The 25,984-nt window shown below is 40.9% G+C and overlaps 1 protein-coding gene across 1 annotated transcript in view; it reads right to left on the reverse strand.

Moving 5' to 3' along the window:
* Positions 1–446: 446 nt before the first annotated feature.
* C8B (complement C8 beta chain) overlaps positions 447–25,984 on the reverse strand; it is a 37,972-nt gene continuing 12,434 nt past the window's right edge. Inside the window, exons 2-12 of the mRNA XM_073643712.1 lie at positions 18,944–19,091; positions 16,251–16,392; positions 15,345–15,486; positions 14,685–14,817; positions 12,247–12,444; positions 9,773–10,013; positions 8,324–8,452; positions 5,717–5,880; positions 4,418–4,571; positions 2,371–2,439; positions 447–731 (exon numbers count right to left, since the gene is read on the reverse strand). Coding sequence (XP_073499813.1) covers positions 580–731; positions 2,371–2,439; positions 4,418–4,571; positions 5,717–5,880; positions 8,324–8,452; positions 9,773–10,013; positions 12,247–12,444; positions 14,685–14,817; positions 15,345–15,486; positions 16,251–16,392; positions 18,944–19,091 — 1,672 coding nt within the window. The 3' untranslated portion in view covers positions 447–579. The remainder of the gene's footprint in view (positions 732–2,370; positions 2,440–4,417; positions 4,572–5,716; positions 5,881–8,323; positions 8,453–9,772; positions 10,014–12,246; positions 12,445–14,684; positions 14,818–15,344; positions 15,487–16,250; positions 16,393–18,943; positions 19,092–25,984) is intronic.

Here is a 25,984-nt window from a genome sequence, read left to right on the forward strand (position 1 = left end):
GGCTGACCCCCAATATATCATCACACTCGGATCAGGCTGACCTCAATATATCATCACACTCAGTCCTGAATGACCGCCCCCATGTGATCACACTCGGACCGGGCTGACCCCCACCATATTATCACACTCAGACCGGGCTGACCTCCACCATATCATCGCACTCAGACCGGGCTGACCTCCATAATGTAGTCCCACTCAGAGAGTGCAACAATAAAATAAATCATCCTTCACATCCAAATATTTAATTTCTCCTACATTTTGCACAAAATTCAAGATAATATAACAAAATCAGATCAGATGCATGAAATCAGTTCAATATAAAGGTCTGGTGTTCCTATTAGTACCAAATATTGCAATGTGTAAAGTTCCTTCTCCCCTCTCACAGCGCACAGCCAGCTGCCTCCCCCTCCTCCTCGCCTTCTATTAACTGTAATACTATAGTCTGATTTTTAGGGGAAGTAAAGAGAATTTATTTTCCAAAATTACATGGGGACCACGAGCTTCTGCAAGGTTGGAAAGATGCCACGGAGCTTGATGTAATCACTACTGATGTAACAATGGTGGGAGGACAATAGCCAGTTAGCAGCTCCTGGTGTCGGTGGCGGCTCCGTCGCACGATCCGCCTCCGTTTTGTGGCGAGGGGTTATTGCACTGTCGCTGCCTCGTTTGGACTCTCCCCGAACACGACGTCCAGCCGGACCAGCAGCTCCACTGTCCATCGATTTTTGGAGCTGAAAAATATAAAGTACAAACTAAAGAAGCAGAAATATAGTATAATAAGAAGTTACAGTGTATAGATCGTGCTGACCACATGGGGTGAGAGAAAGACAAAATGCTCCAAAATCAGAACGTAAGGGGGTCAAGGTCTAAAGCCCCCCAATACACATTATATAAAAGTCAACCAAGCTCATTGATTTTGGAAGAATTACCTAATGTGTATATTGATCTCCTGACTGATTGATGGATAATGCTGGCGGAATGAAGGATCCGGTTTCAACGTCCGATCCCTTTATTCTTTCTTATACTAGAGGAATCTAATAGCGGGACGCTCATACAGAACACAGGAGCACTCGGCCGCGCCGAGCATTCATGTCGGCCAAATGATGCTTCGGCCAACAACTCCCTAATGTGTATAGGGACATAACTCAATGCTAAATCCGTAACGCATATCCCTATATACCGTGCAGCCCAGGGACCAGATGCAATTGCTGCCTATGCATCGTAGTAGGGAATCTTCATAGACTTGTCATGCTATTAACCTGCAGATATAGGGTAAATCTGCTGGAAAGTAGCGTTACAATGCTGCGCGGCTACTGGGAGACAATGAAGTTCTTTCCTCTCTGCAGCCTCCAGATATCAGTCCTATAGGCTGCATGGAGCGATTAGTCACATATCACCGCTCGCTTTACCATAAGCGCCGCAGCACTATGATTGACAGCCGGCTCTGCACACATGCATTACAATACTTTTTTTTGACTATACCATGGTCAAGGATCTAACTCGTGCTCAAGGGTAAAACCCGAAGGGATCGTTCAATACATGAGCAAATGCCCATCTGTCAGTTCATTTCACTTTTGTCGGCAGCTTCAGGCCTCATTCAGACGTCCATGTTTTTTCATATTTGCAAAAAAACAGCACTAATGTCACCAGTGTTTGGTCCGTGGATCAGCACGGAAAAAACTCTAAATAAATGACAAAGCTTCTCCTCTTCATCGGATTGTTAATCACAGACAGCACATGGATGTCAGCCCAACCCGTAGACTTGTAAGGATAAGCTTGATCTGTGACTCCGATTAAATACAGACGTCTCCATTATCATGTAATCAGCCCAATAGACTTTAATGGGTCCATGAAAACCACAAGCTAAAAACATAGGTGATTCACTGACGTCTGAATGAGCTCCAAAATGTCGTCATTGTCGGCAGCACATCCCCCGATCAATGCACTAGGAGGCGCTCATCACCGCACAAGTTTCGTCGGTCCGGGTACAAGAGATTTAGAAGAGAAGAGATCAACTTCTATATTGTGGATCAATACAGGGGCGGACACAACATTGGTGCAACCTCTGCAGCCGCACAGGGACCCAGGAGGTCAGGGGGGCACTATCACCCAAAGCAGGAGGAATTGTGCATTATGAGGATCTATTGAACTGCAAAGTACCCATATGGTTTTTGCACCGGGGTCTCTTCTGTTTGTGTCCGTCCCTGGATCAAATATATTTAGGGGCAGAAATCTCACGGAGCCGGTGCACCTCCAGCAGAAGCTCCAAAGCCGTGGATTTCATCACCGAATGATGACCTTGGTGACCTTTCCCGTTAAGAATGATAAAAGGCAAACAGAGAGAATGACTGGACTGACGCAGCTATTTACCTGGCCTCGAGCTGATTTCACAAGCGGAGCCTTTGAACCCTAATGGACAAACACATTCACAGCGACTTTCTGTAAAGATCAAAATGGGAAAATCATCAATCCAAAATCAGGTTTATGTCTTTATTCTTCATTTTTAGAAATGATTCTAAAATAAACTTCTTATCGTTTTGTGTATACAGCTCCTGTGCAGACCGATGTGCGGCAGGCTAATGCTGCTCTCCACAGACTACAAATAAACCCAATTGGGGGAATTCATCAAGATGCCAGTATTAAACCTACTGACTGCACCAAATCTATTCTTAATAAATTCGATGTATCTTTAGACTTTCCATAACTGAACTCTGCCGCCATGAGCTGGTGCAGATTACTGCGGCAGTGACACCAGTTCTCTGGGGTAAATTATAGTAAATTTGCTGCCTGGTGATCGACCGCCACATTCTGTTTCCAAACCCACAAACTTTCAATAAAGTATTAGGTCGGTATAGCAAAGTTTTGCAAAAAGTAACACTTGTTGTGACTTTTTGACGCCATTATCTGCCATATCAGGTGTATGTTGACTTTGCAGTCAGGTATTGCTAAACTCCTGCTGAGCACAAAAGAGACCTGTTCACACAGGAGGGTTAATATTGCTGATAAACCTTTATAGCTGTGTTCTCTAGCAGAGATCTTTGCTTGCACAGCAATTAGAGAGGAAGGGGGGAAGAGGCAAAGGGCACTGAGAGAAGGGAGGGATCAAAAGCAGTTTCACAGGGAACATCCACTGAGCCCTGAGCCTGCAGCTCCACAAGCAGATATGCAACAACACTGCAAAACTGGAATCAGACAACAGTAAAAAACACCTTCATCTACTCTAGGCACTTAAAGGGAACTTGTCTGCAGAATTTCACCCCTCAAACAATTTATATGCACATGTAGCTCTTTCACAGAAAAGTCCAATAATACCTTTACGTGACCGGTCCGATCCTCCGTTCCTGAGCAATCAGTGCTTGAATTTATATGCAAATTATGCTGAAGGACTATGGTAGATCTGAAGCTTCTGTCACTCCAGCTCTATTTCCCGCCCAGTGCCACTTTCTCCTGCTTGACTGGACAGCTCCTTTGCAGGAAGTCACACAGAATAGAGGCTGCCAATCAAGCAGGTGGTGGAGGCGCTGGGCAGGGAATAAAGCTGAAGTGACAGAGGCTTCAGATCTACTATAGTCCTTCAGCCTCATTGGCTGTCACGGGTGTGTCAGAGGTAACAGACAGTCGCTCTGGATCTGGCTGTAGAAGGTCACTGCGCTTGGCATTGCAGACACCTTCTTAATCCTTCTTCCTTTAAGACCCAGTGGCAACCTCCCTCCTGCTGCTATTGACACACCCTTGCATGTGAGATAAAAACTCTCAGTTTGCTCCAGGCAATCGCTGGTGATACTTCTATGTTCTTTTGTGCATGTTTGGAGCACTAGCTGTTGGCTGGCTTCTTCTCTGGAGCCCTTGGAGGACAGTTGGCGTTACTCCTCTGGTGTCTGCTCAAGCTAAATTTATCCCCTTTGTTTGTCTACCTTGTTGTCTTTAGTTTGTAGTGGGGCCTGACCAGTGATCACCCCTCCCCCTCCCTATCTAGGGCCAAGCTCTAGAAATATACAGAGTTTAGGTTTCCTGCTCGGCGATTGGTGAGGAACCAATATAAGAATGGTAGGGTAGACAGGGTGATATTAGATGTGCCTAGGGGTCTCCACTCCCCCTTTCCCTAATGTTTGGGCTTTTTCCCCTCTTTACTTCATGAAGCACTTAGTCTTTCCCACATCTTGCGTGACATTGGCATATCAGTTCAAACTCTCATTTCTAAGTAACGGAGCGGCCATGTAAATGTATCGCTGGACTTGTCTTCGAAAGATCTAAATGTACATATAAATAGTTTGGGGGGTGAAATCCTACTGACAGATTCCCTTTAAAGACACATCTATTAATATGTTTTTTTCATAACAAAGGAGCACACACCATAAGACCAGATAATGAAAGGTAATATTCCCAATTAAAGATCATAACATCCTAATATTCTTACCGATGAACACTGGAACACCATTGTTACGACAAGGGGCGCAGCGGCAGGAACTGGTCTCCCTCTCAAATTCCTCCAAGGCGCGAATCATGTTCCCTTGTAAGGTGTTTGCTCCAGGGAAATCTGTCACTGTGATGAGCTCGTACAAAGGGCTGGCCTGCAAGATACAAGGGAAGACATCTTAAAAGCACGAAGGCTAGCTACGAAGATGTTAAAGGGCCAGGCTTGTGAAGAAAAGCCTAAATCCTGTGCAAGAAAATGTTCTGCAACTTTGTAATATGGTTTATATTTTGTTTTCTTGCAATTTTTCAGGATGTCTGTATTTGGTAAATGGAAATACGGTATTTATCTTCAGTGGGAGAACTGTTTGTTACAATGTATCAGTGAAGCTAGAAGCCATGAACCTATAGAGGGTTGTGCTGATACATTGTAACAATCAATTAGTTGAGTGAATGTAGGACCAGGTCAGAAAAGGGAAGGGGCGAGGGGGGGGGGGGCAGACCACAAAGTACATTTATAAAGCCATCCCCCACGATATCCCATCCTGAGTGGGGGATGAGCGGACCAATGGAAGTTCGGATTCTGGTACCCGACCCAAACTTTAATCCAACTTTATTCTCTCTCTCTTTGTAAAATTTAAGGCAACTAAATAGGTAAACTTAATAGGTAGGCCCTTGGGGCACATGTTTCTTTACCAAAATGCATGAATTTTTGGGTTAAAAAAAAATCATATTGAGATTAGATTCCACCGTTTGGCTTTTACAGGCTCTGTGTTTCCCTGCACATTCAACTTTGAAGCCACCTGTGGTTATAAAGGAGCTTAGAAAACCACACATAAAAGAGTTACAATACAAACTCTTCTGTCAGACACCCATGGGATTGAGCTCACTGACAGTACCTCAGTTAACTCATTCTGCAGCCAGCAATAAACAGTCCAACACACAGAGGCTATAAAAGGCAAATTGTGAAAAATGTAAGTAAAAAGAATAAAATTGTCCCCAAAGATGGGCAACCCCTTAATCTCTAAATTATCAGACCCTAAACCATTAAATTAAGACAGTAGTTGAAAAAGTGAGAAAGAGAGAGAGATTTTCCAGCACCAAGTTCGGGTCACCATTGTTTCAATGGGGGTCGGGTTCAGGTTCAAGTTCGAGTACAGTTTTGGTACCCGAACCGGACTTTAGACAAAAGTTCGGAGGAACCTGGTGAACCATGAACATCCACGGGACCGCTCATCCCTATTCTTGACATATTGTATGACAGTGTTAATTATAAAATACCAGCGTTTTAGAATTACTCTACCTTAATTTTTACAATCTCTGGATTATATTGGACAGCGTCCCCCCATTCTTGCATTAGCTCCGGAGTCGGGAGGTCTTTGTATGCGAGCGCGGTCACATGTTCGCTCGCCCCTCCCCTTACGAGAGCGACAAAGTCTTCCACTACTTTACGGTTTGATCTTGCATCTGCAACACACGGTGATAATCATGAGACGATGCCTCCTTCCTCCATCCTCCCATCTATCTGCAGCTCTCCAGTCTGGTGCTATCAGGCAGGAGCGTATCGATCTCAATCACAGAGGGTGCAACTACGACTGAGCCCATCAGGAGGGGGGCGGCCGACACAAGTGCACATTCAGCTGAAATGCATTGCGGTGCAGAGACCTGCCGAGTCCCTGCACTGCAATACATGCTGCTGGCCAATCAGAGGCCGTCAGCTGACGTAGTCAGGCGGCACATTGCAGTGACATTATGCACTGCCCATCGCTTGCACGCTGAAGTCAGCTGCAGGCTACAGAAGAGGGCGCCGCGCGTCGTGGGAGCGGAGGAAGGTTAGTGGAATAGTTTATTTTTTTATGTGTTAAAGAACAGTGGGAGATCAGGGGAGGGGGGGACATATAAAATAGGAAGGGACCCAGGAAAGGGGATATACAGTTGAAACCAGAAGTTTCCATACACTATATAAAAAGACACAAATTCATGTTTTTCTCATTATCTGACATGAAATCAGAATAAACCTTTCCCGTTTTAGGTCAATTAGGATTACCATAATTTTTAATATTTGCCAAATGCCAGAATAATGAGAGAGAGAGAATGTTTTAAGGCATTTTTATTATTACTGCAAAGTCAAAAGTTTACATACACTAAGATTACTATGCCTTTAAACAATTCTGGACGGCCCATATGATGATGTCATATGTTTGGAAGCTTCTAATAGGTCTTTTGGCAACATCTGAGTTAATTAGAGACACACCTGTGGATGTATTTTAATGCACACCTGAAACACACTGCTTCTTTGTGTAGCATCATGGGAAAGTCTAAAGAAATCAGCCAAAATATCAGGAAGAGAATTGTGGACTTGCACAAGTCAGGCTCATCCTTGGGTACAATTTCAAGATACCTGAAGGTGCCTCGTTCATCTGTACAAACAATTATACGCAAGTACAAACAAGATGGGAATGTCCAGCCATCATACCGCTCAGGAAGGAGACGGGTTCTGTGTCCCAGAGATGAACGTGCTTTGGTCCGATATGGGCATATCAACCCAAGGACAAAAGCAAAAGACCTTGTGAAGATGATGGTGGAAACTGGTAAGATTGTGTCAATATCCACAGTGAAACGAGTACTGTATCAACATGGGCTGAAAGGCCACTCTGCCAGGAAGAAGCCATTACTCCAAAAGAAACATAAAAAAGCCAGATTAATGACTGCAAATGCACACAGGAACAAAGACCTTAATTTTTGGAGACATGTCCCGTGGTCTGATGAAACTAAAATTGAACTTTTTGGGCATAATGACCATCGTTACATTTGGAGGAAAAAAGGAAAAGCTTGGAAGCCTAAGAACACCATCCCGAGTGTGAAACATGGGGGTGGCAGCATCATGTTGTGGGGTTGTTTTACTGCAGGAGGGACTGGTGCATTTCACAAAATAGATGGTATCATGGGAAAAGAAGATTATGTGACAATACTGAAGCAACATCTCAAGACATCAGCCAGGAAGTTAAAGCTTGGGCGGAAATGGGTCTTCCAAATGGACAATGACCCGAAGCATACTGCCAAAATGGTAACAAAGTGGCTTAAGGATAACAAAGTCAGTGTTTTGGAGTGGCCATCACAACGATCTGATCTCAATCCTATTGAAAATTTATAGGCAAAGCTGAAAAGGCTGCGAGCAAGACGGCCTACAGACCTGGATCAGTTACACCAGTTTTGTCAAGAGGAATCGGCCCAAAGTCCGACCAACTATTGTGAGAAGCTTGTGGAAGGATATCCCAAACGTGTGACCCAAGTCATTCAGTTTAAGGACAATGGTACCAAATACTAATGAAATGTATGGAAACTTCTGACTTTGCAGTAAGTAATAAAAATGCCTTAAAACATTCTCTCGCTCTCATTATTCTGGCATTTGGCAAATATTAAAAATGATGTTATAATCCTAATTGTCCTAAAATAGGAAAGATTTATTCTGATTTCATGTCAGATATTGTGAAAAACATGCAGAGGTGTCTTTATATAGTGTATGGAAACTTCTGGTTTCAACTGTATATACCAGGAAAGGGCCCAGGATGGGGACATTTCACTGTAAAGGGGCCCAGGATGTGGGATATATACCAGAATGAGCCCAATATTAGGGACATTATCACATAATGGATAATGGGGAAAGGGGGTAACACGCATGTCCTTTTAGGATTAAGAAGGCTACGAGGGCCCATATTTCTGACCAACATGCGGAGGAGGAGGGGAACAGGTCCAAATTTTTTACCGGGGCCCATCAGACTCTAGTTACTCCCCTGTTATCAGGGTTTATTGTTAGGAGTTGTAGTTTTACAACAGCTATAGGACCAGAAGGATCGCGCCGCCTTATGTTCTACCATAATGACGTATCTGATAACTTGCAGTTTCTTACCTTTAATTTCCTTAAGGAGATTGTCACATTGGGAAGCAGTGATGCCGACCCCTACCCAAACTCCACAGATATTCCCGCCAAGATTAAACCCGGCATCCATACAAGACTTCACATCACTTAATGTGTAACCTGTTGGGAAAAGTCAATAAAAAGGATTTCTAATATGTGTTTAGCATCGGAGGCTACTGGGAGCTCCCAAGATGTTTTTGCACCTCTCGGGGGAAGTATAATGTAACAATTGAATGTAAATATTAGAAATGAGCAAATTTATTCAAGTGGAATTGAATTCTCCTTGAATGCTACAAAAAAATTGTATTCTCCAGAATATTATTTTTGTAGCAATTCGCTCTGGGCGAATCCAGATGATGTCGGCCAGTTGACCGACCGCCATTTTGCTGACACGTAAAGGGCCAAAAATTAATACTCCGTGCCTCTCCTCTTGTCTTTGCCAGTCGCACGCATCTTCTTTGGCCAGCTTCGCTCTCTGCCAGGACTTCCTATGCTGACTAGTCGTGGCGTCCTGGCACGAAGTGAAGCAGGTCGACTAGGGTGTGTGCAATGGTGGAAAGCAATAAGAAGAGGTGTGGAAATGGCGGGCCAGGTGAGTATTATTATTTTTTTTTCATCCTATGTTTATTATACTCTGTACTCCGGAGAGACCCCCAAAGCATAACAAGGAACGTTCAATTCACATCAAACTATTTCAATGTGCACTGAATTTCCCAGATAAATTTGCAAAATTTGCTGTATTTGGATCTCTGCAGATCCGCTCATCTACTGTATAGTAAAAAAAATAAAATGTAAAAAAAAATTAAATAACAATGTCATATAAAAAAAACCCACCCAAAACAGAATTTGTAAAATGCATTTTTTTTTTTTATTATCAAGCACATTTTATTGCATAAACATCACAATACACGACCATAATATTAATTTATCAGATTATTAAGCGTGAAATTTGGACAGTATAAAAAAATGAACAAATAAAAAAAACTATCTCAAAATTCATTTTTTACTACATTTTCCTCACAATGAAAATAATTAAATAAATGTAATTGATTGTACAGTAATGTATGTGAATCCTAAACATGAGCTGAAAAATTCAACTTTTTTTTTTGTACAAGAAAAGTTTTACAACTTTTTAATACACTTTTCATTTCTTGAATTCTTCAACAATCAAAATGTCTTATAATGTTTTATTTCTTGTACAAACTACTCCGAAGGTTGTTACTTTTTTGGGCAACTCCAGGTTACAATGCACTTGGGTGCACTTATTTAGCCGTACAGAACAGATTGTGGTGACCCCTATGGCTACAAAGAGACCTGTGACCCCTGGTGGCCTGGTCCATGTCTCCTTCTGCATGTCACTAGTCACATATGTTTAGTAATGGCAGTTATCTTGACCACAGTGATACATAATGGTGAAACATGGTAAATATTATAAATTACCTTCATTTTTTACCGATTCTTCATTAAGAATCAGAGTATATTCATAGACTCCCCCCAAAGTGGCTTCTGTAACAATATGTGTCCCGTAATCCCGGAATAGGTCTCTGTATTCACTGTACACATATTCCATAGGCAATTGCTTTACTCGCTGGAAAAACTCAGAGTGAAGCATCAGGCTCCGCGATTTGAGTTTGTATCTGGCCACTTCTAGGTCGGATCGTGCATAGATGAACAAACTGTTCTGAAATATCGGGAACAAAAGATTACTGGAAAAATAATTTGAGAATGGATTAGAGGTAGATCTAAGGATAAAACAGAAGTTGACCTATGAATGGAGTAGAGGTGGATCTAACTATAGGTAAGATGTAGATCTTAGAATGAACTAGTAATGGAACCAAGAATAGACTCAAGGTGGATCTAGCAATGGACCAGATATGGACCTAACAGATGGATCAAACAATGGAGTAAATGTGGATCTACAAAAGGATTAGATGTGTATATACAGTATGAATGGGGGGAATCTAGCAATGGAGTAGATTTGGACCCAAGAGAAGGATCAAATATTGGAACAGATGTGGATCTACAAATGGACCAAATGTCTAAGAATGGACTAAAGGTGACAGTATTGAAGAATTGCTTAAAGGTAGGTGTAAGGATGGACTAGAAGTGGATCCATGAATGGAGTAGAGGTGGATCTAACTATGGATGAGCTACAGATCTTATACTGGACTAGTGATGGATCTGAGAATAAACTAAAGGTAGATCTAAAATGGACTTGATGTAGATTTATCAATGGACTAGATATGGACCTAAAAGCTGGATCAAACAATGGAGTAGATGTGGATCTACAAATGGACTAAAGGTGAGAGGATTGAAGAATTGCCTAAAGATAGGTGTAAGGATGGACTAGAAGTGGATCCATCAATGGAGCAGAGGTGGATCTAACTATGGACAAGATGTAGATCTTAGAATTGACTAGAGATGGATCTGGGAATGGACTAAAGGAAGATCTGGCAATGGACTAGATATGGACCTAATAGCTGGATCAAACAATGGACTAAATGTGGATCTAAGAATGGAATAAAGGTGAGAGGATCGAAGAATTGCCTAGAGGTTAGATAGACTAGATATGGATAGACTAGATATGGATCTATAAATGCAATATGGGTGGATTTACACTAAGAGTAGATTAGCTCAGTGTCTAAGAATGGTGTAGAAGTGGCTTTATGGATGGAATAGATGTCGATCTAAGAATGGATTACAAGTGGGTGCATATAAGAATTGACTACAGATGGTAAAGGTGGATTAAAAGATGGACTAGAGGTGGATCTATGAATGGAGTAGGGGTGAGTATACAGTAAGATAATATAGTTGGGTCTAAGAATGGTCTAAAATGGATCTGAAAAAGGAGTAGTGGTAGATGGATCTAAAAATTGACTAGAAGTTGACCTACAAATAAACTCAAGGTTGATCTAAAATGGAGAAGAGGTGGATTTAAGAACCAAGTGAAAGTCAAAGTAAGAATGGACTATAGAGGTGAGCTTAAGTATGAATTTGATGTTGAGCAACAAATTGACTACAGGTGGATCTAAGAGTGGAGATGTGGATGTAAGAATGGATCTGAAAGTGAATCTATGAATGGATCAGGGTGGATCTACAATAAAAATTGGCATAGAGTTGGGTCTAACCATAGACTAAAGATGGATATAAGAATGGAATAGAAGTGGGTGGATCCAAGAATTAACTAGAAGTGGATCTAAGAATTGATTTGATGTGCTGTAGATCTAATAATTGACTAGATGTGGATCTACATGTAGACTAAAGTTGGATCTAGGAATGCAGAATAGGCAAACATAAGAATGGACTAGAAGTGGATCTAATAATGACCTTGAGGTGGATCTAACCAACTTCCAGGAAAGTACAGCACATTTTGTTTAATACATTTCATTACCGTCCGACCTGGAGCAAACAAGAGCAAAGATGGATTTGTTCTCACCTAGAAAACATGTTGATCATTGTGTGAACTGCAGGCAGCAGTGTTGGATCATGAGTTTAAGAAAGAAGTTTCTGTGCTTATTCTAATCTCTTCTGGATAAGGCAAGAACTGTGTGATATGAAGGTTCATTGAGCCATGAAGAAGAGTGGGGAACCCAACTGAAGCTTGGGATCTACTCATCATGAACATCCTAGAAGATACAAGAACTGCTTCTAGAGTACATAGAATTTTGCTGTTGAGTATATATATTGTAGTTATGAGAGGCATGGCCCATAATATAAGTTTTGTAATAGACTATATAAAGAGATATGTAAGGGCAACATCGTATGAGAATGTAGAACCTAAATGATATATGTGGAGACCTTCCATGTTGGCCTCGTCTTATCATCACCGGCACTGGATACATGAGAGACATTTTCCAGTGGAAAGGAGTCGCCCGACTGTTCTACAAAGCACAAGACTACTGGTATATACCAACCGTGTGAGAATATTTCATGATCCTTGACCTAAAATTTTTGATCTTCAGATCATTGGAGCTGTACCCAATTTCGAACACAGACGGTATTTTGATGCCGATGCTGAAGCTGGTCTGCTTAAAATGATATTTGGATACTTCTTTTGAATAATCGGAGTACGACTCATGATGAGAAAGGGTAAACTCATATTTTCCTTTACCCTAAAAGAGAAAAATGTACAATGTGCAGAAACGGCTCTCGGTATTCAGATCACACAAACTTTCATAAACTGTGATAAACTTCAGCAAACTAACTATTGGATTGGGATCTGGGTTTTATGTCATGAGTGGAGCAAAATTAGGATTTCTTATGTCTTAAAGTGCACTACTAAAATTTACGTGTGTCCTTTAGATTTAAAGAGAAGGGATTTTCTGTGTTAGCTCCCAGGTTGTAGGAATGGTTATTATACTGGAGCTTCTATCTCATTGTACAAATCCAAGCAGGCATAGAAGGCTGTGACTATGGTAGAAGAATGATAAAAAGGAAAAGATGATGGGAAAATAGGGATTAGAGCACAAACATGGAGGAAATCAATGGAAGAGAAGAAACCGAGAAGGGGTATGGTCAAAAGGGTCTGCAATAAGGAGAGAAAAGAGATGGATGTCGAGAGAACGCATGGAGAAGAGAAGAAACAGAGAGGACATGGAGGAAGAAACGTACAATAGAACGAGGAAGAAGAAAGCAAATGTAGAGAGATGAAATCAAAGGAAGGAGCTTTCAATGATGCATTGGAAGAGAGAAGAGAACAAAAATGGAGAAAAGATACAACAAACAGATGAGAGAAAAGGGACTTGAAAGAGAAAAGATGAAGAGAGAAGAAAGGGAAGAGAGAAGAGAGTGGACATGAAAGAAAGGACACATGGAAAAATCATCGTAGGCAGAAGATAGCGGATGTAAAGATGGAAGTGAGAAGACTAAAGGAAAGGACATGGAAGAGAGATGAGAGAAGATGAAGTAATAATAGACCAAGGAAGGAAGATAACAGACATAGAAAGAAGATGGAAAGAAAGGACATGTCAGAAGATAGGAAGGAGAGAGGACACAAGGAGAGGAATGGAGGAAAGCAGTTGTAGAGAAAGGACATAGGAAGGAAAACAAGCAAGGAGGAGACATGGCAGAGAAAAGAAAGAAAAGAAAGAAGATGCAGGAAGAGAGTCTGAAAGAAAGAAGGTTCAAAAAGAAGAAATGAATGAGAGAAGAGAGAAAATGCAGAAAGAGAACATGGAAGTGAGAAGAAGCAGAAAGAGGGCATGGAAGAGAAAAGACACAGAGAAAGGACATATAAGAAAGAAGAGAGAAGATGGAAGGAGAGAACCTGGAGAAGAGAAAATCCAGAGAAAGGACATCTGAAAGAAAAGAGAGGATGCATAGGAGGACATAGAAGAGAAAAGAAAGAGGATGCAGAAGCAACGACTTGGAAAACAAAAAGATGCAGAGGGAAGACATAGAAGAGGGAAGACATAGAAGAGGGAAGAAAGAAAATGGCAAGAGATGACCTGGAAGAGAGAAGACACAGAGTAAGGACATGAGAAAGACATGACAGAGGATGCAGGAGGAGAGGACATGAAAGAGAGAACAGAGAAGATGCAGGGAGAGGACAAAAAAGAGAGAAGTTAATGAGAGAATAGATGAAAGAAAGAAGTGAGAAAAATCAGAAACAGAAGATGGAACAAAGGATGCAGAGACAGGCACAGAAGAGAGAAGATTCAGAGAGGACATAAAAGAGAATAAAAACGATGCAGAGAGAGTACATGAAGGAGAGAAGATGCAAAAATAGGACATGGAAGAGAAAAGATGCTGCGGGAAGACATGGTAGAAGGAAAAAAGAAAATGAAGAGAGAACCTGGATGAGAGAAGATGCAAAGAGAGAAAAATATAAGTGAAATGAGAGAAGATGTAAGAAGAGAACCTGGAGAAGAGAAGATCTAGAATGAGGACACTGAAGAGAGAAGATGCAGAGAAAAGTCATCACAGAAAGAAGAGAGATATTGCAGGGTTAAAGGGCATGAAGGAGAGAAGACAAGATACAGAAAGAGAACACAGAAAAGATTCAGAGAGAGGACATGGAGCCCAGAAATGATGCAGAGAAGACAGAAAAAAGAAGATGCAGAGAGGAGATGAAAAAGATGAGAGAGAAAAAGCAGAAAGATCATGTAGAAGAGAGAATATGCAGGGAGAGGACTTGATGGATAAAATGAAGGTGCAAAAAGAAGACAGAAAAAGAGAAGAGAGGAGTTACAGAAGGACGGCATGGAAAAGAGGAGGGAGAAGATATGGAGAGAGAAGAGAGTGGATCCGTTCTCTCCAGTCTTTAGTACGACTGTCACAGACTCATGGCTCTTTGGCGCATTTCATATATTTTACACCTCATATAATGGTTTGTGCTGTCACTCATTCTCACCTCAGGAATATAACTTTCCACATTGTACGGCTTTCTAAATCTCGTCCCCAGGATATAATGAGGTGAGCAGGCGCCGGCGTAATATCGGTGATCTAACACAACGCCTTCCCGGTTATTGGTAAATACATTCAATCTAAGGAACATAAAACATCTGTAAGTTTCATTTTTACTCTCAGATCTCACTGCTCACCCCTGACGGGCCAGTATCGGAGAATACTCTGCGTCCGGGCATGTGAACCACCGATAATATCCCGTTTATTGCAAAACTGAAACATCACATCTACAACTCCTAAAAATCATAAACATTTATTCTACAGGTATGAGATGCATTATTGGAGATCAGCATTATAGTTATATGGGTTATGCTGCAGATTGGCCACACATGGTATAAATGTCTACAGTTACCACTAGGGGGAGCTTAGGAGTTATTGCATACTGATTTGGTATTGCGTTCAATGTAAACTTTGTATGTAATAAGTCCAGGAGCTCCCCCTAGTGGCCTGAATTTTACTTTGTCTACTTGTATAAAATATATAAATGTTAGACCTATTTGTGTTGGATGGAAAGTTGCTTTAAGTTCTGATTACTCAGTAAGATCAATGTAAGATTATTATGTTTATGGATGGCCTTGGTGGGTCAAGTCTTATAGACGGCACGTACCCTGCTGCCAGATTTTCAATTGTCCAGTATTGTTCCATCTCATCAGTACACGAGCTACGAACCACCTTACAATTCTTCTCGTCTGACATGTCTCCACAATCATCGTCTCCATTACACCGCAGCCGATTTGTAATGCATTTTCCTGATTCCAAACACATAAGAAAAGAATTAACAAAAAATTGACTTCTGTATCCAGAGACTTCACTAAGGCTATGTTCACACATTGCATTTTTGCTCAGTTTTTTTTTTTTCTGTAGGCAAAACCTGCTCTCTTGGCAGTAAAGAAGCTGCTTACAAAATGCAGGTTTTGCTGCGCTTCTTTGCTGCATACTTGCTGCATTTTTATTGTCTCTTGTGCATGCTGATAAAGTTTAGTGCCCTAAAAAAAAAAACAATTTCCTGAAGGTTTTGGCACCAAAAACGCAGCAAAACCTGATACCTGGGTTTTTTGTTGCATTTTTGCTCTTGCTCTATGGGTGAAACAACGCTGCCAATACGCTGAAGAAACACTGAAAGATGCGACATGCTGCAGTTTGCAAAAACACAGCACTTTTCCAAATCAGTCAGAAAAAAACCCAATGGGTGTGCATGGGATTTCTGAAATCTCATAGCCTTTGCTGGTACTGTAAAACGCAACTTAAAATTTGCATAAAAAAAGCAGCAAAAACGCAACGTGTGAACATGGCCTAACTGCTTAGTAACAGTCCAAAATAGAAGGTGCAACAATTGTTTAACTTTGCAATCGATCTAGAAAATTTGTAGACGTTTTCTATCGTTCTGTTTTTATTTAGGGATACATTGTATCTAGTTGGGCAGCGGCTTTGCTGTACGACCAAAACTGTAACTTCTTATCCAGCCCATGTTGGAGTGGAAAGTGATGGACTGTGATACTCCGGTGATACTCACCGGACTCGGCACATTGGAAGCCTTCACACCTCTTTATGTTCCTGCAAAACGCGCTGGTGCTGCAGCTCTCCTCCTGCCGGTCTATAACATTGCACGGTTCACCATGGAACTGAGGGACCTGAGTCATCTGCGTGTATCGGTACTGCACAAGGAAAGTAGAAATCATAAGACGAGGACAGGCTCAGACTTTAAGGAGATGGAAACCTTAGGGAAAACCTTTTCTTTTCTCTAAAGGATTAGATCTGTTGTGCTTAGGAGGTGAGCAGGACACTTTTTGTAATGGATCCCTGTGTGATCGACCGGTATTCTGCACCAGTCCTATTCATTACTGCAGGTATTTTTAGCAAAAGATAATTTTTTCAATAGGATTTTATTAGTGATGATCAAGCACTAAAATGTTGGAGTCCTCGGTACTCGAATTGAGGTCAGATGCTCGGATGGGCTCAACTCGAGGACTGAGTATAATGGAAGTCCTTGGGAAACTCAGCATTTTTCTGGCAGACCCTAACAGGAAAGCTGGAGGGGTGGCGGAAAATCGCTGAAATGGATGTAAACAGCGCACAGCCGCGCTGCCCAGCTAAGCAGATGTAAATTCAAAATTAATATTCATTGCTCCCCACGCCCACCACCAGTGATAGTAAAAATCTTCTCAGGTGCCGAGAAGTGGGCGAGAGGAGAGTGGGCCAAGCATCGCGTCACCGGGTCTTCTATAAGCAGTTGCCCAATCACAATAATGCCAGTAACCAACAGCATTACTTTGTATGGCGGGCCATCCCAGCAAGTTTATTGCCTGTCTAACAGCTGCGAAACATGCAGGACAGGGACTCGAGCATTGTGCTCATGCACCCTAATGCTCAGTTGAGTGTCGAGCAGTGCCAGGCATGCTCGCTCATCACTAGACTTCATTAAAAAAATGTCAACGGTTCGGCTTCTACAGCCTCCATGTGTCACTTTACAAACTAGACTGCAGAATGAGTTAACTGAGACTCCATTATGGAGCCACTGTTTGTAACTCTTATATCGTTTCCTTTAAGCTTTCTCCTAAGTTGATTTATTACCAAATCAAAGCTCATTGATAATCTTGACTGTGGGGCCTTCGGTGGCATCGCATGGCAGCATTGTATGGAGGAGCGTGGAGTATATAAAGTGTTATGTTTTGGGGCATCTGGGAGTGACGTGTGCGGCTCAACATGCAAAGCAGTGATCGGTGCAGCCGTGCAGGAGAGCTGACCAGCCCACTGGTGGACACAGACGGAAGAGACCTCTGTGCAAGAACAATATCTGGGCTCTTTGCAGCCAAATAATTCATAAGAATGCAAAATTCCACCTGTTTGGAGGAGGTAGTGGCCCCCTTACATCTTGGGCCCCTGCAGGTTGCACCAATGGTATGTCCACCCCTGGACCTGCCTGTGAGGAGTTGACGAGCCTTAGAGGAACTATGTCAAGTGCTGAGAGGCTTTGGCCATTTTCAGTGTATTTGTTCCTGGTTGCAATATGAGACTCCTACAACACAAGATTAACTAGGGAGATGTTCCCCCGATCCCTTTGTGCCTTTGCTCCAACATTGAGTTGCTCTAGTTGGCAGCCTGTGCAGTAAAGACTATAAAACTGTGATAGACCGGGGCAAATTAGCTCATTGGGATCTTCATCAATGGAAAAAATGGCTGGAGAAAAAAGAATTGCACGTTACGGGGGGTTAAGTCAAAAACTCTCCGCAACCAGCATTATTATCCACACAGATGGCAAAATAAATCACAGTGGAAAAACAAAATGAAAACCTGGGCCATCCGCTCACTGTGTGAACGCAAACAGTTTTCTCCACTAAGGCTACGTTCCCACGATGAGGTTTTGATGACCACTCATTAAGTACAATTGGTTACTTGCATTTTTTCGAAAATACGCAGCGTAAAAAACTCATCAAAACCTCATTGTGGGAACGTAGCCTTACACAATAAACCAAACATGATGGCATGCAGTGCGTTATACTTTAGTAGCAAGTCCTCGTGACTTCTTCAGCTTTCTCTGCCACTGACCAAGATCTTTTCTTTTAGCGCAGGAGTTGGACTTGGGTGTAATGTGAAGCGCACGGGGAGTCAGCGCTCCCACTACCGTCATAGCTGACACGCCACAAAAATACAAGCCCAGAAATAAAACAAATTAGAGCACACTCCTGGAAAAGATGGAGACCTCCCGAACTCCCAGTAGGGGCAGCAACTCTCCAAGCATCTGCCAAAACCTCCAGGAAAAAAAATGGAAAGTGTCTTGTGCCTCAGCACCTCCTAATAGATGGGGTTGAGAAAGTGTGCCAAAGCCACATGACTATGGCCCACAATCTCCAACACCATGCCTTCCATGTTTCCATCTTCCAGAGGTCAACCAGCTAAAGTTGGCAATTATGCTCATTAAAGACTCTTGGATTTCTTCCTCTGGTTCGGCTTTTCCATGGATGAGATGAATATTCCCTTCAGTACTTATTTTGCTGAAGGGTCACATACTTAACTACACTTGCCAAAACTACTGAATTTCCATCTCTGGTCTTGGAAAAAAAGGAAAAAAATCCCTGGCCTTACTAAACGGTTGGCAAGTCTCCTTTGAGAAGCACAAACCTCCCGGAAAAACGTTACCACATTTTTTTTTTCCAGTACACATGATTCCAGTGTAAGGGACTATTTAGGAAACTTTGTTGCACTTACTTTCTTTTTTTGACACGGGTCACAAGAACTCCAGGAAGACCAATCGGAGAGCACACAATCTATAGGTTCAGGTACATACTCCGCAGATCTCTCCACTCTGGACTTTGGGAGACTCTGATTGATGACTACATTTTCCTGTGATTGACAGCTGCACTCGGGGGAAAAGTTATTATTTTTATATATAGATATCTCATTAATATTTCATGTGTTTATAGCAATGTGGAAAAAAACGGTTCAATTTCTAATTAACATAAGTAGCTGATTATTTCACAGATCATTACCGGCTAATTGTCATTATGAATGGACTGTCACTGTAAGCTTTACAGTACGAGCATCACATGTAACGTGGCTGCAAAGCAAATCTCCATCATTTATCATCAGCTCGTTTCTACTGTAAGTCTGAAATTCTGCACTGATTAATAATGTCCAAGTCCCCCAGAGTAAAGTCTACATATATACTGATTATACGCTGCACTCAGAAATAAGAGCTTACATTGAGTTAATACACTCCCCGTAGCAGTGTCTGCAGGTAGAAGACATATCGCCTTGTAAGTTGGTGTTTACACAATGTTGATATTCAACGTAATAATTAAGGCTGTATACTCACTTCATAGAGGGATTCTAGTGAGGTAAGACAAATCTGTTATTATTATAGTAGTTATATTCTTAGTACATAGGGGCAGTATTATAGTAGTTATATTCTTGTACATGCGAGCAGTATTATAGTAGTTATATTCTTGTACATAGGGGCAGTATTATAGTAGTTATATTCTTGTACATAGGGGGCAGTATTATAGTAGTTATATTCTTGTACATAGGGGGCAGTATTATAGTAGTTATATTCTTGTACATAGGGGCAGTATTATAGTAGTTATATTCTTGTACATAGGAGCAGTATTATAGTAGTTATATTCTTGTACATAGGGGGCAGTATTATAGTAGTTATATTCTTGTACATGCGAGCAGTATTATAGTAGTTATATTCTTGTACATAGGAGCAGTATTATAGTAGTTATATTCTTGTACATAGGGGCAGTATTATAGTAGTTATATTCTTGTACATGCGAGCAGTATTATAGTAGTTATATTCTTGTACATAGGGGCAGTATTATAGTAGTTATATTCTTGTACATGCGAGCAGTATTATAGTAGTTATATTCTTGTACATAGGGGGCAGTATTATAGTAGTTATATTCTTGTACATAGGGGGCAGTATTATAGTAGTTATATTCTTGTACATAGGGGCAGTATTATAGTAGTTATATTCTTGTACATAGGAGCAGTATTATAGTAGTTATATTCTTGTACATAGGGGGCAGTATTATAGTAGTTATATTCTTGTACATGCGAGCAGTATTATAGTAGTTATATTCTTGTACATAGGAGCTGTATTATAGTAGTTATATTCTTGTACATAGGGGCAGTATTATAGTAGTTATATTCTTGTACATAGGAGCAGTATTATAGTAGTTATATTCTTGTACATAGGGGGCAGTATTATAGTAGTTATATTCTTGTACATAGGAGCAGTATTATAGTAGTTATATTCTTGTACATAGGGGGCAGTATTATAGTAGATATATTCTTGTACATAGGGAGCAGTATTATAGTAGTTATATTCTTGTACATAGGGAGCAGTATTATAGTAGTTATATTCTTGTACATAGGGGACTGTATTATAGTAGTTATATTCTTGTACATAGGAGCAGTATTATAGTAGTTATATTTCTGTACATAGGAGCAGTATTATAGTAGTTATATTCCTGTACATAGGAGCAGTATTATAGTAGTTATATTCTTGTACATAGGGGCAGTATTATAGTAGTTATATTCTTGTACAGAGGGGGCAGTATTATAGCAGTTATATTCTTGTACATAGGAGCAGTATTATAGTAGTTATATACTTGTACATAGGGAGCAGTATTATAGTAGTTATATTCTTGTACATAGGGGGCAGTATTATAGTAGTTATATTCTTGTACATAGGAGCAGTATTATAGTAGTTATATTTCTGTACATAGGAGCAGTATTATAGTAGTTATATTCTTGTACATAGGAGCAGTATTATAGTAGTTATATTCTTGTACATTGGGGGCAGTATTATAGTAGTTATATTCTTGTACATAGGGGCAGTATTATAGTAGTTATATTCTTGTACATAGGGGCAGTATTATAGTAGATATATTCTTGTACATAGGGAGCAGTATTATAGTAGTTATATTCTTGTACATAGGAGCAGTATTATAGTAGTTATATTTCTGTACATAGGAGCAGTATTATAGTAGTTATATTCTTGTACATAGGAGCAGTATTATAGTAGTTATATTCTTGTACATAGGGGGTGGTATTATAGTTGTTATATTCTTGTACATAGGAGCAGTATTATAGTAGTTATATTCTTGTACATAGGAGCAGTATTATAGTAGTTATATTCTTTTACATAGGGGCTGTATTATAGTAGTTATATTCTTGTACATAGGGGCAGTATTATAGTAGTTATATTCTAGTACATAGGGGCAGTATTATAGTAGTTATATTCTTGTACATAGGGGCAGTATTATAGTAGATATATTCTTGTACATAGGAGCAGTATTATAGTAGTTATATTCTTGTACATAGGGGGCAGTATTATAGTAGATATATTCTTGTACATAGGGAGCAGTATTATAGTAGTTATATTCTTGTACATAGGGAGCAGTATTATAGTAGTTATATTCTTGTACATAGGAGCAGTATTATAGTAGTTATATTCTTGTATATAGGGAGCAGTATTATAGTAGTTATATTCTTGTACATAGGGGACAGTATTATAGTAGTTATATTCTTGTACATAAGAGCAGTATTATAGTAGTTATATTTCTGTACATAGGAGCAGTATTATAGTAGTTATATTCTTGTACATAGGAGGCAGTATTATAGTAGTTATATTCTTGTACATAGGGGACAGTATTATAGTAGTTATATTCTTGTACATAGGAGCAGTATTATAGTAGTTATATTCTTGTACATAGGGGGCAGTATTATAGTAGTTATATTCTTGTACATGCGAGCAGTATTATAGTAGTTATATTCTTGTACATAGGGGCAGTATTATAGTAGTTATATTCTTGTACATAGGGGGCAGTATTATAGTAGTTATATTCTTGTACATAGGGGGCAGTATTATAGTAGTTATATTCTTGTACATAGGGGCAGTATTATAGTAGTTATATTCTTGTACATAGGAGCAGTATTATAGTAGTTATATTCTTGTACATAGGGGGCAGTATTATAGTAGTTATATTCTTGTACATGCGAGCAGTATTATAGTAGTTATATTCTTGTACATAGGAGCTGTATTATAGTAGTTATATTCTTGTACATAGGGGCAGTATTATAGTAGTTATATTCTTGTACATGCGAGCAGTATTATAGTAGTTATATTCTTGTACGTAGGGGGCAGTATTATAGTAGTTATATTCTTGTACATAGGGGGCAGTATTATAGTAGTTATATTCTTGTACATAGGGGCAGTATTATAGTAGTTATATTCTTGTACATAGGAGCAGTATTATAGTAGTTATATTCTTGTACATAGGGGGCAGTATTATAGTAGTTATATTCTTATACATGCGAGCAGTATTATAGTAGTTATATTCTTGTACATAGGAGCTGTATTATAGTAGTTATATTCTTGTACATAGGGGCAGTATTATAGTAGTTATATTCTTGTACATAGGAGCAGTATTATAGTAGTTATATTCTTGTACATAGGGGGCAGTATTATAGTAGTTATATTCTTGTACATAGGAGCAGTATTATAGTAGTTATATTCTTGTACATAGGGGGCAGTATTATAGTAGATATATTCTTGTACATAGGGAGCAGTATTATAGTAGTTATATTCTTGTACATAGGGAGCAGTATTATAGTAGTTATATTCTTGTACATAGGAGCAGTATTATAGTAGTTATATTCTTGTATATAGGGAGCAGTATTATAGTAGTTATATTCTTGTACATAGGGGACAGTATTATAGTAGTTATATTCTTGTACATAGGGGACAGTATTATAGTAGTTATATTCTTGTACATTGGGGGCAGTATTATAGTAGTTATATTCTTGTACATAGGGGCAGTATTATAGTAGTTATATTCTTGTACATAGGGGCAGTATTATAGTAGATATATTCTTGTACATAGGGAGCAGTATTATAGTAGTTATATTCTTGTACATAGGACCAGTATTATAGTAGTTATATTCTTGTATATAGGAGCAGTATTATAGTAGTTATATTTCTGTACATAGGAGCAGTATTATAGTAGTTATATTCTTGTACATAGGAGCAGAATTATAGTAGTTATATTTCTGTACATAGGAGCAGTATTATAGTAGTTATATTCTTGTACATAGGAGCAGTATTATAGTAGTTATATTCTTGTACATAGGGGGTGGTATTATAGTTGTTATATTCTTGTACATAGGAGCAGTATTATAGTAGTTATATTCTTGTACATAGGAGCAGTATTATAGTAGTTATATTCTTTTACATAGGGGCTGTATTATAGTAGTTATATTCTTTTACATAGGGGCTGTATTATAGTAGTTAAATTCTTGTACATAGGGGGCAGTATTATAGTAGTTATATTCTAGTACATAGGGGGCAGTATTATAGTAGTTATATTCTTGTACATAGGGGCAGTATTATAGTAGTTATATTCTTGCACGTAGGAGCAGTATTATAGTAGTTATATTCTTGTACATAGGGGCAATTTTTATTATAAAAACCAAACAAATACAATTAAAAATTAACAAAATTCCTGCAATAATACAAAACTAGATTCACTTGAATTGTACATACATTCGTTACATCTCTAGATTATACATATAAAGTCAATATAAAGAGTCCACACCTGTGGTTGGAAAAATGAAAAATAAACACTTTGTAAAAGAAACCATCATATTTCAGCACAGTTACACATCCTTCCATAACTTTACACTTTTCTGACTCCTGATTTCTCATGATTTTATCTGGGCTCGGACAATATCTGGTTGACGGTTCATAGATCTGAGTCGGAGTCATCCTGTCCACCACCGGTCTCCATACCAGTTTCTACCTGAGTGCCCACAGGTAAGGGCTTCCGCTTTGGCGGGGGACAGTCCTCAACATCCCTATCACACTCTGTGTCTATTTTTTTAAGTTCATCCTCAAAATCCCCGTTAGACAGAACATCAAACCTATTAGACACGACCATTACTCCTGCAGAACTCTGGACCTTCCTCCTGGCGCTCTGGCCAGTGTCATACTCCTCCTCAGGTTTACGGGAGGTCTTGTCCTTTTTCTTCCTTTTACTCTGATTCTGGCTATTTCCTTCAGATACAGATGGTAATACTGAAGTAGCGCCTTCCTGTGACTGCTGCTCCTGAGGGACGACCTCCATGCTCCCCTGTGCCCCCTCTGTGCGCTGCTGCTCTGGTGGTACCTGAGTGGACCCCTGGTGGACCTCTGACAATAAAGCCTCCTCTTCCAGAACCTCTGCCCCCGCCACCAAATCCTCATCAGGAAAGTCCTTACAGATGTTGTGCCAGGCGTCTGGACAGTCCCGGTGAGGGTGGCCGATCTTACCACAGAGGTTGCACCTGATGTTCTGACAGTCTGCAGCTACATGGCCGACTTCCCCGCACAGGCTGCACTTCACCACTGTACAGGTATTCGCCAGGTGACCCGCCTTGCCACATTTGAAGCACTTTCTGGGCTGGCCGGGGTAGAAACATACACCCTTCTCCCTCCCAATAAAGAAGGAGTTGGGTAGGTGGGCAGTGATGTTATTACACTGGCGCAGCTTCACCAGGACCTTCCACCCACCCGTCCAGATACCATCGTTATCTCTGCTTCTGGTGAGGTCAGAGACGAGGTCGCAATGCCTCCGGAGCCACACCACAATGTCCTGCGGGGGAACAGACTCATTCCAGAAGATGACATTAACCGTAACCGTATCTGGCTTAGAGATGGGAATAAAGCTGAACTTACTCCAGCCCTCAGCGTCTCTGAACTTGGGGAAATTGGCCCAGAATCTGTCCAGATCAGACATGAGCTTAAAGCTGACATCATAGCCCTGCCTGTCTGGTAGATTAATTACCGCCCAGATGTTAACTGGCGCAAACCCCATCTGCTGGCACAGGAGCTCCCTGACCACAAACCTCCTGTCGGGCAGATCTTCCTTGGCACCTCTGTGCCTGAAACGCACGACGTTCCTCCGTTTAAACGCCTGGCCGGTATAATTAGCGCCAGAGGTAAAGGACGGAGCACCACGGCTCCAGGCATTACTGGGGGGAACTTGCGGGGTCACACTGGGCTGACTGACAGGGTGAGGGTCTGCTGCAGGGGGACCTTGTGTGCTTGGAATCAAAGGAGGAAAATCACAGACATTATCATGCACATTGTTATCATCAACATCAATGTCATTATCATACTGCGCCATGTCCACCACAGATTCTGTGCTCCCTCCAGCCCCCGACCCCACAGATACAGTATGATTATCCCCAGCATGAGAGTCCTGCTGGGCACCACCAGAAACTAATGACACATGTCCACTGTCCGGCTGCTGTGCTGGGCATCCTGGGACTTGTGGTACCACCGTTGTACCCTGCACTCCATGCTCCTGCTTGGGATCTGCCGCAGGCTGTTGCGGCTCCTGGTGCAGTCCCTTTTGGAACAAGAAGCTTGCGGGTTGCAGCACTGGCCGCACCAGCTTCTGGGGCCCACCTGGGACAATGTCTGACTGCGAATCAGCAGAGTACGGCATATTGAACATAAACGGATTCTGGTTCCTGTAAGTCTCTGCCAGGGGCCCCATCCTCTCAAACACACAGTCTATGTCCTTCACCACATTTGCCAGCTCTACCCCCATTGAGTTCAGCTTCCGGTCATACACGGTGTGATCCCCGGGATCCTCAGCCTTTATTTTATATGCACAGTCTATTGATACCTGTATTAGCTGTTTCTGCTGCTGTAACTCACGCAACCTCTCCACCAGTCCTGGGATGTCCTCTGCAATCTGC

Source organism: Phyllobates terribilis, unplaced genomic scaffold, assembly GCF_046119375.1.
Source record: "Phyllobates terribilis strain yellow unplaced genomic scaffold, ASM4611937v1 Scaffold_8__6_contigs__length_399053987, whole genome shotgun sequence".
Lineage (NCBI taxonomy): Eukaryota > Metazoa > Chordata > Amphibia > Anura > Dendrobatidae > Phyllobates > Phyllobates terribilis.